Below are 19209 nucleotides of genomic sequence, written 5' to 3'. Positions count from 1 at the left end.
CCTTATTTTATGACTTGAACTCTGGCCAGTCTGGTTGATGACACAGTGAGACCCAGTCCCATAGAGGTTCCAGCTGCCACATTGTCTACCGCATGTCTGTTTGAGGGACTCCTGAAGAACTCCGCTTCATAATTCAACAGGTTATTCAAATTCTTTACTTACTGAGCTTTTTTAGGAAAGGCTGTGCTGTGCACTCATGTTTTACCCATCTTCTGGTTTCTGACAGTTTTTTGGGTATTTTTGCACAGTGGCTAAGAAGACCTCAAATCAGTCCTGTTTAAAAAAAATGCTCTGCTTGTGGGATTAGAAAGATGTATACTGAAGACAAGCACACTCTCTGTTTTTCATGTCTTCATCTAGAGCACGCCGCTAAAGTATTTGACATTTGTGGGTCAAAAAAGACCGGGCTCAGTGCTCCAGGATCTTGTTGGCAGGAGCCAGAAAAAAGAACTGGAGAAATTACAAGTGAGGGAGCGAGATGGGATACCGAAGGACTTGGAGTCCTTAAAACTGCAGTTTCAGTTTTTCCACCTTACATGTCTGCGGCCTACATGGCTGCATTGTCCCATTTGTTCCTTTCATTTCCTTAAAAAATATTTTTGAAAGTTTATTTTTATTTTTTGTCACCTTCTTCCCATAGTGACTTTTGTATACTTTAATGGGGTTGGACTTTTTGTTTTTTAAACGAAAATGAATAGAGTTGGTCAATGTATTTTTTTATTAGGTTGCACAATTAAATTATATCAAATGAGAAGATTTCACTTTTTCTAATGAAAAGTGAATAAGAAATATATTTTCTATAATAAAAGTGCTCGGGATCCAGCATGTAGGCAGAACAATTCATTCTTTTTTTGTATTTAAAGTGGATATTTCCCTGACATAGAACTATAATTCGAGGAACGCTGCGATTCCTTCTCTTCTTTAAAGATTTGTGAGCAGTCACTATAGCAGAGCAGGATGTTTCACCCAGTTGGTATTTCTCAGAACTCACAAAATTTCCTATAGATGGGTGCATTCTTTTTTACTTCATCTTACAATTGCAGGGTAGGTCATTTTAGGTGAAATCCCTGAATAAGATAAAGGCGATTGTCCATCTTTCGTGATTGACAGGAGGAAGAATTAAAGTCATACCGGAAGCTGGAGGACCAGCGCTCTAGACATCTGAGGAAAAAATGGAGTAAGTCATTGAAGAAGTGGGAAACAAATCTGAATGTAGATGGTAACATCAAGGATGAAATGGAAGTCATCAACCTTGAGGAATCGATTCTTTGAATCGGGAAAGTGACTGGCCGTACTTAGCTGAGAGACAATCAAGTAAATCCCTTTGCAGGTCCTTTTGGTAGGTTCATTCTTGACTGATGTCTTCGGGACAGTGGGTGTGTTTGTATAGGAAGGTATTTTAATATTTGAACTGATACTTTAGGAAGGCTACTGTGGTTCCTTTGGGGATATGGTATAGCATCTACATGCAGCCAAGGAGCAGTTCAAGAGCAAACTTAGTCTTGACATGCTTTTGAGTCCCTAAGGGCTGCAGCATGTTGTATGCCACCCTAAGGGACCTATACAAAAACTACTTGCAGACTGCCACTGTAGAATGTGTGAAAGGGTGCCAGCCCTTATGAAAAAACAACATTGCACAATGCTTGTGTGCAGTACCCATATACCCTTACAGCAGGCCTTAAGAGCCCTAAGGCAGGGTGCATTATGTTACACGTGAGGAGACATTTCTTACAAAAACAATCTGGTTATAAAGAACACATTGTAGTCTTTGAAAAGTTTGTTAAACGGGTATCATATTCTACTCCTAGGCATGGCTCTGCTAACTTACAATATAAGTGTTCCTATAAGTGTTCCTTATTTAAAAATGATCGACCATCCACAGCTATTCTCACACCCAAAGAAGAAAAAATGTGAGAGAAGTCAAAGTGCCTCACGTAAACACCATCCATGGCGCTACTGGTTGGTACTCACTAGTTTGCTCGTTATGTCATCATCAGCACCTTTCTTGACAGAAAATAAATATGTGTGACCAAACTCTTAGATTCATGTGAAGTGGTGAAGAAATAACAATAACATGTAAATGATGGTGTCATCTATCAAACATCTAAGCCCTGTAATGTGAATAGAGGTGAATAAATCAACTGCTTAAAATGAGTTGTGAACAACTATCCCACACATTCTTTATTTTATAGTGTTCTCACTCAGTTAAAAGAAACTGAATGTTTTAGACCATTTTAACTTGAACGGCCGAAATGTTTAATTGCCCAAAGAATGTTTGGCAAATTCATCAGGGCACGGGCACACATATCCACCTCACTGATGCTATGAATCTGTAGTGGTTGATTAAAAAAAGGATTAAAGAAAGAGTGATGGTGCCAGAGTAAAAAAGAACAGATATTAAAGACCGTTATCATGTGTTGACACATTCAAATTATTACACATCTCCTGTTTAGTGTCTTCACAATAGTTACCAGGTGGTTGCCAGGTGGACTCCTTCCAGCAACTCACAGCAGGAAAATAATGTACTTGTGAATTTATTTTTATTTTTTATTTTATACAATTTGTAAAGCGCGCAAATACCCGTGGGTGTCTCGGCGCTGAGTACAGCTAGCAGGAAACAGAGACTATAGACTATTGGCTGAATAGCCATGTTTTTGTCATTTTTCTGAAGGCAAGAAAGGTCGGGCTAGCTTTGATGTGGATAGGAAGGGAATTCCATAGCTTGGCCGCGGCGACAGTAAATCGCGTGTCGTCCCACGAGGCTGTCTTTGTGCGGGGGACCCTTAGCAGATTAGCTGTGGATGACTGTAATGCCCTATTAGGGATGTAGGCATCCAGGGCCTCCTTCAGGAACAAAGGTCCGGAGTTACGCAAGGCTTTGTATGCAATGCAAAGGGCCTTGAACTTGATGCGTTTTTTTATCTGGAGCCAGTGATAATGTCGAAGTATATGAGAGATGGATTTGTATTTGGGGTTTCCTCATAAGATTCTGTCCCCTGAATTCTGGACCAGCTGTAGTTTACTCTGTGCATTTATGAAGAGACCATTACAGTAGTCGATGGTTGACATGACTAAGGTGCTCACTAGGGTTGCATTGAGTGGTAAAAAAGATAAGAGCTTCTTTATCATTCTAAGTTTATAGAATGAGGATGAGACCCCAGCATTGACATGAGGTGCGAAGGATAGCTTGTCGTCAAATATGACACCTACGTTTCTGACCTTAGATACCGGAAGCGGAGGGGATCCTACTGAGGACGGCCACCAAGAAGGGAACCAGCATGGAGACAGTTTGCCAAAAAATCATTACCTCCGTTTTCTCAGAGTTAAGTTTTAGGCAGTTATTGGCCATCCATGTGCTGATGGCCAACATGTCTTCCTGGAAATCGGCTGCTACTCCCCCTCCATCATTATGTACCGCAAGCACCAATTGTGTGTTATCAGCGTGAGACGTAAGACCCATAGACACATATGTTTTACCTTCCACATCTTGGGAGCGGAATGTTAAGATCTCATTTCACCTCTAACATCTTCCAATTGTCAAGGTTTAGAGATGTATTCAAATTTCACACCATCTGTGCCTGAACATTCTTAGAATAAGGGACAAACATGTATGCCATAGTGTGTCGCTAAAGATATGCCCCTGCGATGTCTAGTTCTATTACTAGACATTGCAAGTAAAGAGGAAAGCCATCTTAAGTATATTTACTGGGAACTAGTCATTGCTAGTTCCACAGCGACATAATGGCTTCACTGTAAAACAATTGTGTTTGATATCAAACATCTCATCTTAGTAAACCCACACTAATGCCAGTGATTGAGTTATTCTGACATGCACCCAGAGGGCACCGTAGAGGTGCTCCCTGAAAACCTTCCAGTCCTCTAGTGTGCTGGCTGACTGGTATCCACCAGCCTGCCACCTCAGAGGCATTTCTGAACCCTTTGGAAGTGAAAGTCCACAATCTCAAGACAGGAACAAATCCTGCTCAGGAAGAAGGTGTCCATACACTCTCCAGCAAAATGGGTAGTAAATTAGCGTACTTAGGCCAGAGTCTTTAAACCCTCTGCTGCCTTTGATATGCGACCCCAGCATCCCACAGACCTGGGAGATGCCACCACCGCCCTACTCCAAGGCCCATTTGGCAACAGGACGGGTGAGAAATTAGCTATGCCAGTTGACGAGGTGCACTGCCAGGCCTGGCACACCCCTAAGGTGGGCTGCCTGATGTGCCTCATGAAAGAAGGATTCCACCTCCTTGATTTTTGTGGAATTAGGAACTCTGGGACGGGGTTATGCCCACTCCCCAGAAGGAAGTGGTCATATAGGATGCATAGTGACCCCAAGGATAAGTAGCAAATTGACTACTAGCCTTCAACCCCCTTAAGGCAGTATTTAGGTTCCCCCCTTACACCAGGAACTCAGATTCACCTTACAAAAGAAGGACAAAGAAGAGTTGAAGAAGCAAGAACTGTGGACTACCGGTGGACTTTTGTGCCAGACCTGCTGCTTCTTTTTCAACAATCGTGACAGCCCAACTCGTCCTGCAGCCGTGCGTCCTGCAAAAGCCTCTGAGGGCATAAAGCACTTCACCAAGCTGTCAGCATCACCCTTGAAGTGAAGAAGCCACTTCCCAGCAGCCTGTTGGCACCGACTGCAACGTCTGGTTCACAGCTCTGCTATTCACCAGGTCCGCCAATGCAGCAACCGCCCAGGAGGAGGTCATCATGCTCCAGGAGGTCAGATCCGTCTCCCCATCAAGTGTGAATACACCCAGAGCCCCCAGGACATGCCCTACACCAATACCCAGGATACCAGACCTCTTGCAGCAACCAAAGTGTGTTTGAAGTCTAATCCGGACTCCAACCCTGAAAAGACCAACCAGGCGATGAGGGACCAAGAGTGGCCAAGCTTTCCTGTTTTTACCCACTTTGCAGATCTGACCGAGATTCAGGAGTGCCTTTGACTCACAGGACCAGCTGACAAAAAAACCTTCTGCACCCAAGCTCCCTGGCCTGGGTCCACACTCCCAAGACCCTCACGTGCTGAGCACCCTATTGGAAACTCCCAGACTTGTCCCCGTCTGCAGCTTGTTTCTAGGAGGCCCCCTCTTAGCCAAAGGTGTAGAACACAAGGCTACCAACCCGTCCAGCACCTCTGCACCCAAACTTTCGGGGCAGGTAAACTCAAACTGCTGTGGTTCTTGGGACCTTGGCCTCCTAGGATTTTAAGTCCTAAAAATGACCTCCTGAAATACGATTGCAAGCACCTGTATGCAGTATATGTTTCTTTCTCTATAGGAAAGCATTACAGTGTAAAAAATGCATTTGTGTAAAATTTTTACTTACCTGTAAAAATTGATATCTCGTAAATTACTAACCCAATTACAAACTTAAAGGTGTTAAAAACATATACAAATACCTGTTTTGTTTTCTAAATTGGTCTTGAGTTTCTTCTTGAGTGTTTGTCTCATTTATTGACTCTGTGTGTGCAACACATGCTTAACTCGACCCTCTGAAAAGCCTAAACTGCTCACCCAAACTACCACAAAAGAGAACATTTGGGATGATTAATTTAAGCCTTGTAAGCCAATAAGGGTCGTCTGAACTTTCTACATAGTGTACCTCGTATTGGTACAATACATAAAAAGCCAGCTTCCTACACATTCACACCAAGTTTTTAAGTCAGTGTAACAAAGTGTATTTCGCATTGGATTGTATCCTGTGGGAAGCTTTACCCTCACAGCTAGACAATTAATTGGCAGCATCAGCGCTCACCTCACCCAAGGCCGGATAGGTCAGCAGTTCTTTGCCCGGGATTCCTCTGTAGGGTATCTGCAGGACAGTGCCTTAGAAGATAACACATTGCTTTGATAAGCATGCAGGCCTTAAGAAGCGGCTCAGAGCAGAGCCTTTAGATACACAGGCAGTGCTTTGAAACCTATTTTCGTAAACTAAGTCTTGTTCCTACCTTCCACTTTAATACTATTACATCTTTGTTAATTTTTATTCAAGCATGTGAATCTATGAAACATTCAATGCTGAGAAGAAAAAGTTACTTTACCTGTAACTACTGTTTTCTAGCTTTAGTATCTTTCATATATTCCCATGCGATCCTCCCTCATCCTTGTTCAGAGGTTCTTTCACTTACATAATTGAGGTGTGAAAAATCTGGCAGTTGGAGACGTTGAGGGGAGCAGAGCTAACTGTGTCTCCATGTGATTAGCCATATTTTGGATCTTAAAATGATGTGCACAAGCTACATATATCTATGGCTGTTTCAACTTAATTGAATGCTGTATTATACACTGCTCTAATAGCATTGCCAACTGATGTTTCCCAGTCTCCGGGAAAATGTTCACGCCTGTGAATCTATTAAAGATATCCGTGCTGGATAAGAAGATATTTGTATTCTTAGTTTAAAGGAGAGGGATTAACAGATGCTGCTGTCTCCGTCCATGCAGTATGTACTTATAGACTGTGGTCCTACTTTGTTTGATACAGACAATTATTTGAGCAAATGGCCTTTTTAATATTACAAATTTTCCTAATGTGTCTCCATTGTTTTGTTTCAGGCAGTTTGAGGAGCAGTGATAAAGAGAAGTAGGTAGCGTAGTCAAAACAGTTGGAAGAATGATAATCCTGATGGGAGCTACGCATATTGGTCTGATACAGTATATAATTTAATAGAGCATGTAAATGAATAGAATGAAAGGTTTATAAGAGTGAATCACCTTCCCAGACAATGAATTTGACCATATAGTGTGTTTAACTGGATAGTGCATATACTAACAGAGCATTCACGTTGATGGATGTGTCTCTTGCATTTAACTCAGTAGATTATGTGAATCTTAGGACCAATTGGGCATATAACTTGCCAGGTTTTCTCCTTCCTCTGGGCAGTGATCCACTGGGATTGGGCGAATGCATGTGATAGTGTCACTTGGTGGTCCCAAATTATTCATTCAATTACTTCCATCCTAACAAACCACATGCCTCAAACGTAGGTAGCAGCTTAAGACCCTGTCATACATGAGTTACCAAGTGAAAATGTTAAACAAGGTACGACTGTCGGAAAGCACACTGCTAAAGAGAAAATAAAGGGTATGTCGCATTGTTTTGTATCTTCTTTTGCTCACCATCTGATGAATACAAGTCTGGAAAAACTTAACAGCAAAACTTGTATCCTACCTCACATATATGATGGATACTCTCATTGCCCAACCTAGAGCCAATATTCTATCAAAAATATTGACACGATTTGGTACTGTTACCAGATCATATTTAAGTGTTCATCAAGTGAACCAAGTATGATCTTGTGGTCACAGTATCAACTTTCAAACTGAAATAACTAGCATTCACTGTTAAAAATAAGAATGGATGAAGAGCTACACATTTGAGCTACCGCAAATAGTATGCAGCAACTGGGAGTATTCTTAAATATCTTGGAAAGACACCACTAAGGACTCGCACAATGGAACTGAGCAGTATATAATACTGGAAAGTCGAAACCTGCTTTGCCATTGACTACATGACAAGGTTTTTTGGCTGCTGGATAATCCAGACAATATCACAAATATTTGCTGACACTATTATGCAATAGTTATATGATGACCACTGAACCTTTTAACTTTATAGTGTGAGAACTTTTCAGGTGCACGTTGAGGAAGCTTGATCTTTATATGGTGCACCAAAATGAGGTACACTGTGTAGAGAGCCCGGGCAACCCTTACTGGTTAACAAAGGCAAACATGAAAACATGAAATGCTCTTTTTGTGGTATGGTGGGCACGCAGTTTAGGCTTGTCAGAAGATAGTGTTTAAGCATTTATCGCGCACGCAGTCAGTAAGTGTGACACACACTCAATAAAGAAATCCAACACCAATTTATAAAAAAAGACAGTTTTATATAATTTTAGACACCAAGATCATCATAATCAAATAAGTACTTTTTAAGATAGTGATTTTTCAAGAAATGGAAAATGCACTCTATTTGTATCTTTAAAGCGGTACTGTTATCCTCTGGAGAAAAACATATATTGCATACAGTCACTTGTCAGCGACTTACAGGACCGTTCTTCTAGACTTAAGGTATATATGGGGCAAGGTCCAAGGTAGCACCAACAGGTCACCTCGGTCGGCTCTGGGGTGTCCAGGTGCAGAGGTGATTTTTAGTGTTGGGTGCCCCCTTAAAGTCAATGGGAGACAGGCCTGTTGAAAAGAGACTGCAAGCGGGGACTGGTGGGGGACCAGTCCGGTTGAACCCACAGGGGGCTCCAGTCTTGAGGATCTTGGGTACACAGGGACACCGCTGGTCCACTCTAACTCTGGCTGGGGCACTTGTGTGCAGTGGGGCTTTGTCTGACTGGGTTGCACTGTTTTGACTCTCGCAGTTCTCTGCCCCTGCAGAAAAAGGCTGCAGGCAGTGACTGGGGGACCTGTATGGTTCACCTCACGGGTAAGTCCATGTAGGACCATGTTGGCATTGAGGGAAGCAACAGACTCAGGCTGTGGAGAAGGGGTGCTTTGAGGCGTTAGGTCGTGGTCGGTCAGAGTCTCGCTCTGGGTCTAGGGGACATGGTGAGGAGGGGAAATAGGAACTGGAAGTATTGGTTACAATGCACTTAAATAAACAATATTTTAGGAAAAGTAAACAATTGTAGTCCTATTTTAACAAACCTTGCGTGCTAGTGCTGAAGAAGGGCTCTGCCCTGGCCCATGAATAAACTGAGAAGAGAAACTAGACACAGGGATGCCCTAGAACCAGCACGCACAGCAACGCCCTCCATGTACAAAATATATCTAAAGCAAACGTCCAAAACAGTAATACAATTTTTGTAATGTGGAACTGAAAGCTAATAAGTTGCTTCTAGAATAAAGTATAATTAGCAAATGATAAATTCACATCTGCCGGTGACAAAGATGTAACGTCTTTTGAAACAGGAAAATGTCCAACATAGTTGCTCAAAACACCAAATGCATTTTGGGTGGGGATCACCATCGTCAGGGGTAACTACAAATCTGAAAGAGACTATTAGTTATAGATTCATTACCTTAAAATTACCCCCATGCGTCAGACTGGATCTGAATTAATTTTTTTCTCAGCAGTACCTCTACACGTCGGTAGGTGGCGTCGGTCGACTCTGCGTTTGTCGTCGGCGTCGTGATCGTCGCAATGACATTGCGCTATCTACTTAGACGACGCCCCTGCGGGCTGACATCAGTTCTTTCTTTTTCCGCGCCAGCCAACGCAGATCTAATGAGAGCCATACCCTCAGTCATTTTTTTACTAAATTTTTTCGACTTTTGTCGACATCTTTTCTGAAGTCTTTACCACTCCTGGTGCATGAGGGATGTCAAGTGGTTGACCCGGTTTCAAGCCTTGTGACTCTTGTCACAAGCTGTCAGTCACCGATCCGCACCTCATGTGCCTTTGGTGCGACCACGACCTCAAGTCGTGCTCCGACTGCCGGGCCCTGAATCCTAAGTCATTGTGGGAACAGTCCCAAAAGCTTTTGGAGCCCCGGCAGTCGGCTTCGTGCCGTTCGAGGTCCCGGTCGAGGGGAAGATCGCGGGACTGGTCGCGGAGCCACCACCACCATTAGTCATCGAAGTCTTCATCATTGGGTAAGTCGAGGCACAAGAAGAAGGTGAAGAAGCATCGTCACTCTTTGCCTTCTCCCCGTCTGTTGGCCGAGGCGACACAGTACACGGTGGGTTGTCGTTCTCAAGCTCTGCCCTCGGAGCCTGCTGGGATTGCTCTGCGCGTCTGTCCCTTTCCGGGTGCCAGAGCGTCCCCTGCCCCGCTTCGTGCATTTTCCGAAGCCCTCCATTCCATCTATGTATCGCCCGACTCCACCGGCGTGCCTTCGAGCCGCGTGGACTCAGCTGGGTGCTCCAGGCCTTCAATGCCGGTGGCTCCAGCCTCGGCACCTCAGGGCCCCTGGGAATCCAGGCCTGGATCCAGATCGGTGCCGGAATGCCACCTACCGACACACAGGAGTACTGCTGAGAAAACAATTCTCCGGATCTAGTCTGATGCCAGTGGGAATTCTAAGGTAAGGAACATATAACTAATATATGTCTCTTACAGATATATTGTTACCAAAGGTAAGTATTTTGTTCATTAAGGAAAATCACTGATTGCAGGTAACTACGCATGTGAAGTCACATCATAGGTTCAAACATAAAAAGGCGTCCATGCATAAAGAAGAAAGATTGGGCTCATGACACATTGCAAGAAGAATTCTGTCTGCTCTACTTTAGCTTTACAGAATTACTGCTAACATGCTGTCAATCATGTAGATCCTGTGTCCTGTGATCCAAGTGAAAACCCTAGCTGTGAAAGAGGTTCCCAAAAATTTCATGTCACACTACAATTCCCGACTTTGAGAGAGGATGCATTAGCTGTAGCAGCTGCAGTGCCTGTGTGAATAACTCCATTTTGTGTGCCCAAACCCCAGTTGTGGATCTTTTCCTAGCCATAGCCAGTTGAGTGGAAATGAGGCTGAACCACACGACTAAGCTGAATGTGAAGGCTTGTGTTCTCTTCACTATGGTCACTGGTACTACCACATATTAAAGTGGAGATTGTTCACCCATCAGAGTGGAACCTTTGGGCCCTTCTTATTCATGGAATTATCCAGGTCTATTTTCTCCGTTGGATGACTTTGGCATCCTGGTCGCTCCTTCACCTTACTAGTCGTGATGAAGACCCGCATTTGAGGCATTCCGTGGCCCCTTTCCCTCTCTAGGTGTCAGGTTGAAACGTCCATGCTCTTTCATTAAGCCTGGATCGTTTGGATATCTGTGCAGAGTGGCAATAGTAACTTAACAACTGAACCACTTCTAGATGCGCCATGAAACCTCTGGGTGTCCGTGCGCTTAACAAATCCCGAATAAGATAAGATAAGATAAGATGCGATATAGGTTATTAGAAATTGTATACTGGACAGGCTTCCACGTACAAAAATATGATTTGTGAAAAGGTCTTAAGAACCCCCCTCCTTTTTTCTTTTCCTTTATCTACTCCTTATCCATACGAGCACCTTCTCTGAGCACTCATCTTTATCCATTTGTGGATCTAAGAGTTTTCAATTTAATGTGTAAATAAGAATGTTGTTTGAGTCTGACTTATATGTAACTAAACTTTCAGAAATGCCATTAAGTGTATGTGTCTTAATCTTCTGGTTTTGAAATCTTGTCTGCTGCCCTAACATTGTAACTGTGGATTTAATCGATGAAACTGTGTTTCTTCTTTTCCACGTAGTGGTAGGAGATGTTTTGTTGTAATCAGTTCTCCTAAGCCTCTTGTTGGCTTTTCCAATCGGACCATTGTTTGTCTGTATCATAAGTTACCCAGGTACTTCTGGTTAATTTTGGGTTACCCCATTGCTTTGTGACTACACTACAATTCCTATCATTCAACTGGTCAAAGCATATAGAGCTCTTTGTCTGAAATGTTTGAAGGTCATTGATGAAAATGTTTTATTAATCTCTAAGTGGACACAAAATGAGTAACCAGTGCTAAGTGACGAAGTTAAAGGTTTGAGTGCCCAAGGATATAGTCCAATGTGATGCGAAAAAAAAATACAATCAAAATCCAAACCTCAAAAATAAACTGGTGGAACACGCCAATCTAAACAACAATGTTTCAATGGACAACAAAAATATGACTGAAAAATAAGGAAACGTGCAAATGATGATGATGCGCTCTGCATTCAGAATTGCAAGTAATCCCAGTGAGATATCGGTAAAAAGTACCTGAGACATTGGGTCTGAAACCGACCAATCCAACCAAGAATTCTGCAGGGAAATCTGATCACCGTATTAAACCGTGCATTTCGACAATGAAGAAATGTAAAGGTCGGGTTATAGAAATAAGCAACCCAGACCTACCTCGGAGGGAAAACAGCCCAGCAGGGTCACTCTCAGTGGTGGCTTGGTGGATCCTAAAATCCCTCGACGGAAGGTCTTGCTTTCCGGACAGGACCACCAGCAAGCCTTGGTTGCTACAACTGCTCTGTACTCCCGGTATTGGTGCTGGGTGGCTCCTGGGGGGTCCTGGCATCTCAAACTTGGCAAGGAGATGGATCCGACCTCTTGGAGTACGAAGATGTTTCTAATGTTGTGCTGCTCCTTCAGTGAGCCTGACGGCTAAAAACACAGGGGACCTGCAGAGGCTTTGTGGTGCCTGCAGACGCTTTGTGGTGCCTGCAGACACAGGGGAGCAGCTCCTCTACTCCAAGGGAGATCTTTCCCGGTTGTTGAGGAGCCGGGCAGTCCTTCAACGGTTTTGGGGAAGATGTCCAGCTCTTGGTGAAGTAGGTCGGAGCGATAGTCGAAGTGCAAGTAGCCTGGCAGGGTTTTACACCAATCTTTGGTGCAGGTCTTCAGTACTCACTCTCTTTGGTCCTTCTTTCTTCCTCCATTACTAGTAGTCAAATCTGATTTCCTAGTGTTGGAGTCCAGGCTGGACCACCAACAAGCCTTGGCTGCTGAAAACTTTCTGGTACCCCAGGTATTGGTGCTAGACGGATTGTAGGGGTCCTGGCATCTCAATCTGTTGATTGTCAGCTCTCCTTTATAAAATCTAACTCGCCATAGTAAGTGAGCGGGTAGATTGCCTTAGCTACTTAATCTTGTTAATTTCATTCACTAATTTAGAAAAAAAAAGTTATACATTTAATTCTCTTCCAGCGCCCCAGCAGACACAGTTTAAGGCGGTCATAAGCTTGCTATTCTTTTCTACCGTTTGACTATCAATAACGATTGTTCAATGCAGAAAAAAAGGTTACTTACTTGTAGTTGTGGTTCTACATCATAGGATTTGTCATTTAATTCATAAATAACCCACCTGCCTACTGGTATACCATTGTTGGGCATTGGAAGGCGAATAACAGTTTATTAAATCAGTACATATATTACTGTAAAAATGAACTGGTTCTGTGTGTCAAACAGCAGTAGAGTGCAATTTGGGTTGAGAACTTTATGGTAACTTCAGGCTTTAATTTGTTTTTCCATTATTCATACTTTTTCACCTTTCTGAGCAAAATGCTGCAATGCCTTTTTAAATTGGTATTCAGTCATTGTATTCTCCCAGAAAAAGAAATTGAGCCTCAAGTAGGCGTTCAGAGTGTTTTATCATGAAATCAGATGGACATTCACACTCTATGGAATTTGTACATGGATTTTATATACAAAGGAGTGCTCTGGGATTTACGCATGCGGCGCAGAATTATTCCAGTGTTTATGACTTCAATGAAGATACCTACGATGCAGAACCAGGACTACAAGTTAGCAACCTTTTCCTCTTTCTCATTTTTTTTTATTATATGGTTTGCAAGGCGGTTAAAAGCAGTCTCAAAGCAATACCTAAAATTCATAGGTGACATAACGAAATTCACCAAAAGCAAGATCTTTGTTGACTGAGACAACAGGGAGGGGGGGGGGGGGGGAGTTGTTTCAACCAACCTGTCAGATTACAAGCATTAAAGAAAGGAGGATGTGAGACATGTTGTGTAAAACTAATACCAGCTTAATAAAAGAGAAGCATGTGAATGCGATACTTACATCTTATGTAGAGGCCAAAGGGCATTTTCATCCCTCACAATCGAGTTTCGGGGCTAGACACAATACTGAATTCACCCTCCTTGAAGTCACCAAGCACTTTAGACAAGCCCTGGATGAAGGTGGTATGACTGTACTTATTCTATTAGACCTTAGTGTGACCTTTGATGATGTCTCATTCCATCTTGCTTGCAAAACTGTTATCTTTGGGTTTGGAAGGAAATGCTTTGGCCCAGTTAACATCTTTCATTAAGGACCACACGTTTCAAGTCTTTTCAGCCAATGCCATTTCCAACACGCTGGCCTTAACCTCTGGTGTTCACCAGGGCTCTATGCTAAGCCCTCTGCTATTTAACATTTACATCCGCCCTTTGGCAATCTTAGTGAAGAGTTGCGGTTTGGCCCTTTTTTCTTACGCAAATGACACCCAAATTATATTTTTCTCTGTCATTTGCACAGAATCATAGACCTTCGGATCTCAACCTGGGCTTGAGTCGAGTGGCTACTTAAATGAGTGGTGACTCTCCCAAGTTCAATGGTGATGGACCCAGGAGGGTAAGCACGTTCAACTCTGGGGTCCGCAACACTGACTGGAATCCTTAGGACAGCTCTCCAATTTTATCCCCATGGTTAAGAACTTGGGTTTTGTTCTTGACGATAAACTATTGATGAAACCCCAGCTGTCTAAAGTTACCTCTACTTGTTTCGCTGTGCTGAAATGTGTAATAAAGATCATCTGGATGATCCCTCAATCTGCCAAATGGTCTTTGATTCAAGGCCTAATCTTATCCAGATTGGATTATGGCAACGTCTTACGTTTAGGAATAGACCATGCATCTATCAGGCGTCTGTAGATGGTCCAGAACTCAGCGGCCATATTGTTGTTTCGGCTTCCTAAGCACGCTTAATTCTGACACCTCTTCCTTGAGCTGCATTGGCCCACAGTCACCAAACTGATTAAATTCAAGAATCTTTGTTACACGTTTAAGGTCAAAGCTGGAATAGGTCCACGCTATATTCAGGACCTAGTGACTCCTTACATCCCTTTGCATTCCCTGAGATCTTCCAACCTGACCATTTGCACTGTATCCAGGTTCCATCTGGCTCAGATCGCAGGGCGTCCTTTTACGGTGTTGGGTCCGCGACTGTGAAACTCACTTCCCAAATCCCTCAGAGCCTGTACTTCTCTGTGTGCATTCCACAAAGGCTTGAAAACATGGCTATATTAAGTTGGCAATTTGGTTTCTTGTTATGCTTAGCGCCAGGAAACACTTTTGGGTAGCTGCGTGCTTTATAAGATTATAAAATAAATAAAAATCTAATTTTGTAAAAATAACTAAATAGGAAAATCTTTGTGTATGGGGCTCCTACTTGCAGTACACAGTCAAATCAATTAAGGGACTGACTGTCACTGTAATGTGTACTAGAGCTGTGGATCTCCATTGCTGGCAAAAAATGACAGAGCCATTTTTGCTCTGTGACCTTATGAGGTTTCCGAACTTTTGATGTATGGATATTGGGGGACTAGAATATCTGAATCCGGTCAGTATCCCCGCACCTACAACCAGCAATATGAGTTTTTCCTCGAGAATGGGAAGCATCCAGCTGAACCAGAATTACATTACCAGATTCTATTCTGTTGGTTTTTCCTGATTCTTGAATACATCTGTTGACATTTTCCACCTGCTTAGAGCAGGAGAAAGCGGTCATGTGGAGGGCCAATAGTGGTGTGGCCTGAGAGGGAGCTCTAAAGACCGTGGAAGTTGACATTTCCATCATTCTCGACTTCCAGCTTCAACCAGACTGATGTGGAACGTGGGTAGGGCTGCAACTTACTTTCTGTTCAAAACTGCTAGTTGTTATCAAGATCAATTAGCATCGATAACTAGTGATATCTGTAATATGTTTTCTCAGTATTGATGACCTGTTGTTACTGCGATGATGACTTTGTTCTTTCAAGTGTGACTGCTGAAAATGGCTTTTATGTGGTCATAAAAGGAAAAGAGAAAGGAGCAAGCTGAGATGCCAGTGAGGACAGGATCTGCAACTGAAACATGTACATGTAGAAGTGTGGGTTAACTCCATTAGTTTTCTAGAAGAACAGATTTCCAGTCTTAATAGGATAGTCATAGCAGAGGGGTAATGTTTGCAGGAGACATCTAAGATTTGTAAATTAGGTAGCTATCATCTGCAGAAGCCCTTAAAGGGCGAAGTCATTGTTCAAAAGTCCAGCGACTAAAGCAAACTCATTTACTCCTATACTTGTGCTTAGTGGAGGATTAATTGGCTACATATGACAGCAGTGTTTGTGTCTGATCAATGCAGATGTGTACTGTAAGTTTTTTAGGAACCGAGGGCCTGAATTAGATCTTGGCGGACTCCCGTCCTTTCTCTGTGATGGCAGTTACATGTACTCCGTAGAGCTGACGGAGTCCTGCCTGCTGTATTTAGATGGTTGCTGACTGAACCACCGTCTGCCGCAACAGACTGTCTACCGTCGCAAGCGGCGCACATCTGGCGAGTTTGCGCCGAGCCAATTTAGATTTCCCCATTGTGCTAACGTTATCCTTGCAGCGGTTTCCTAATGGAGTGAGTCCTTGGTGGAGTGGACGCTGGTAAGGACCATTTTTATAATGTCTCACTACACATATAGGTTGCGTTTGGTTTCAAAATATATGTAGGCATTGTGTCATGCCCCTATTTGTGCATACAGCATAGCACACATACAACATATACACTATTGGATGTACACCGGCATGCACCACAAACAACACCCACAGCAATAACAACAAATAAAGAACCTTGCATTAAAGGTGTGTTCATTTTACAATGATGAGTTGTAAAATGAACACTAATCCATGTAAGACATGATAAAACAAGCATTGAAAATGCAATAGGTCTCGCCTTTGATTAAGTTAAAGCCATTTGCTTTGCTAATGGTATTGTATAGCAAAGCAAATGGCTTTAACTTAATCAAAGGCGAGACCTATTGCATTTTCAATGCTTGTTATCCTAAGATGTAGCTTACAGAGTGAACCTCAAAGTAACCTCACTGCTACTGCCTTGCACACTACGGTTCCCTCAAAAAGTCAAGATATTAAGACAAGATTCAAAGTAGAATCTGACAACTGCATAGGCTTTCTGCCTTACCCACCAGGTCACTTCACTAGTAAGGCGATCTCCGTAGAATTTGTATCAAGAAAGTACATGGCTATCCTTGTCGCTAATTTAAGACCATCAGGACTCCTTAAAGAACATGGGCCACCTCACTAGTAAAGTAGTATATCAGTGTTATGGCTATGCACATTAAATGGATCATTAATGCAAACTGCAGAGAGGTCAATACACAAGCTGTGTCCTGTCATTACTTAAAAAAATGTATTTGACTCATCTATTACTTCTAGTTTTTGACCCATCTCTAGTCTAAGTTTTGTGGCTCAGATTGTAGAAGCCCAGGTATTTGTTCTACCAATTTCAGGAGCAAATAAGGTCTATGCCCGTTAAGAGGTAGGGAAACTGCATCTTACACATTAGGGAAATGGCTTGCAGTGTTTAGAGACGCCCACTAGCACTAGTGATACTCAACATCTCGGCAGACTTCAACACAGAAGCCCGATACATAATCCACCTGCATCTTCAATTGACTTGACAGACACCTCCCCCCCCCTTGATTGCAGAGTCAGCTATATCAGCAAAGACGCCACTATTAGCACTGCACAACAGACACCCCCCCTTGAGTGCAGAGTCCGCTATATCAGCAAAGACGCCACCATTAGCACTGCCTGTCTATTTAGAGCGGGGAATCTGTTGCGAAACGTGGTTCAAGGACAACTCCTAACTGACCTCAGCAACAACTTTAGAGAGTACTCCAGGTTGTCTGAATACCCTGGCCATCAAAAGCTGGATGTGACCTTATGGACTATGCCAAAACATCAGAAAAACAGAGGTTTCAAGGAGTGGCATTCCATCAGTACTTCCCCTTTGCTGATCTGCCATTCTGGGCACAGCCAGTCACCAGCCCGTCACAGTGACATGTACCCGGTCATTCTTTTCGATTCACTGCTTCACGACACAGAAACTGGCTGTGGTAAGACCTGCCAACTTTCAGTTAAATGCATTCTCCATAATCTGACCCATGCTAACAATCGCACACTGCAACCTATTATGCCAAGCAATGGCAATATACATATGGAAATATTTCATGACTGCAGAGTTAGGTTTTTTTTTAAAAAAGTTAAAAAAGGAAAGCCACCAAGTATCTAATAGACAACTTCCTTTCCCATTAACCGACCAGACTCATTTGCTGTGGCCACATCAGAAACTATCCATCCCGAAATGATGTCTAAACAAATTTGGAGGCCAAACTAGTAATATCACAAGCCAAGCCTTGGAATTGTCTTAAATCATTCAATATATACATTACAATAGGGTCTGGCAAAGACTCCTCACTCTCCTATACCGGCTATTATCCCTCTAGTCAATCACTACGCACCTGTGAGTGGCTCACACATGCCTCACTCTGATTAGAGCTTCTTTTACTCTAAATTAACACAATATACCTTAAGCCATCTCAGTCAGCTGTTCTGGTTTGAAGATATTTGTTTTATCGGGCATTGCCAAACCATTTATTACATTATGTGATATGTTCTATTCTATGTTCTCGTCATGTAGTGAATAATTGATGTCTGCTGTGCCTTGAAGCTAGGATCCTGGCAACGGGCCACATTATAAATAATAAACAATCTAACCTGCCGCTTGATGTCACAGAAAAAGGTCACTGGCTCTTTCCCCTTCACCATAACAGGAGGGCCATGAAGACAAATAGTACATTTTAATCATTATCAACAATGCTTTATTTTTACTGTTTTATTTTCTAATAATCGAATTCTAACAACAGATAATTTTATAGGGAAGTTCCAATATAAGAAAGCGATTGAACATCTAAAATGGGCAGAATGCAGGTGGGACTGCACTACTCAATGCGGATCATCATGATCATAAGCATATGTATTGGTCTGCTTAGAGCAGCACGTGCTGAGATAGTGATATTGTTTATGAATGCACCCATTTATGTTACAGTTTTACAAAAGTGCATTGTCAGAATTGCTTTAAATATTCCCAAAGTAATTAGGTGCTGTCAAACTCCAAATCTAGACTAGATTAGGCCCTCCCTAATCCGAACTCCCATGTTTCACACCAATTCAGAGCAAGGTGGTTTTTAATTAACTACAAAAATGGCAAACACTATCAACCGAACCAGAAGTACCACTGGCAACAGCATCGGCTTCTTTATTTTAGGATTCCTTAAAATAACAAGTTTATTCAAACTGCACCATTTACCATCATCTGCCGCTGTGACGTAGCTTTGGGTACCTTGGCAGCCCCGTGCCCTATGGGCCCCTCCGTATCCACCTCTGCCCCGCCCCCTGCTGATGGCACTTACCAACAGGCTGAGGTCGATGGCTGCGAAGAGCGCCTTACACACCGGGCAGGTCAGTTTCCTCCACCCGTACTGTGCCCCCAGCTTGGGCAGGAAGTATTCTGGGGCCATGACGCCCTCGTTCTCCAGCAGAGGGTAGGCGGAGGCCGGGGCAGAGGTACAGGAGGCAGGGAGTCACAAAAGGAGGAAATACCAGCCTCATCCTGT

The 19209-nt window shown here is 43.0% G+C and overlaps 1 protein-coding gene across 4 annotated transcripts in view; it reads left to right on the top strand.

The window, feature by feature from the left end:
• Positions 1-19209, top strand: part of KIAA0319L (KIAA0319 like) — a 907721-nt gene that overhangs the window by 857673 nt on the left and 30839 nt on the right. Inside the window, exon 22 of one of the 4 annotated variants that reach the window (XM_078681144.1) lies at positions 6570-6597. The exons of 2 other annotated variants lie outside the window; for them this stretch is intronic. In XM_078681144.1, coding sequence (XP_078537270.1) covers positions 6570-6597 — 28 coding nt within the window. Of the gene's footprint in view, positions 1-6569; positions 6602-19209 lie in introns of all 4 variants that reach the window. One more of the 4 variants, XM_078681145.1, reaches the window with a different exon arrangement.

The sequence above is a fragment of the Lissotriton helveticus genome, chromosome 3_1 (assembly GCF_964261635.1).
Source record: "Lissotriton helveticus chromosome 3_1, aLisHel1.1, whole genome shotgun sequence".
Taxonomy (NCBI): Eukaryota; Metazoa; Chordata; class Amphibia; order Caudata; family Salamandridae; genus Lissotriton; species Lissotriton helveticus.
Note: the sequence above shows the minus strand (reverse complement) of the source record. Positions and strands in the feature narration are given on the sequence as shown.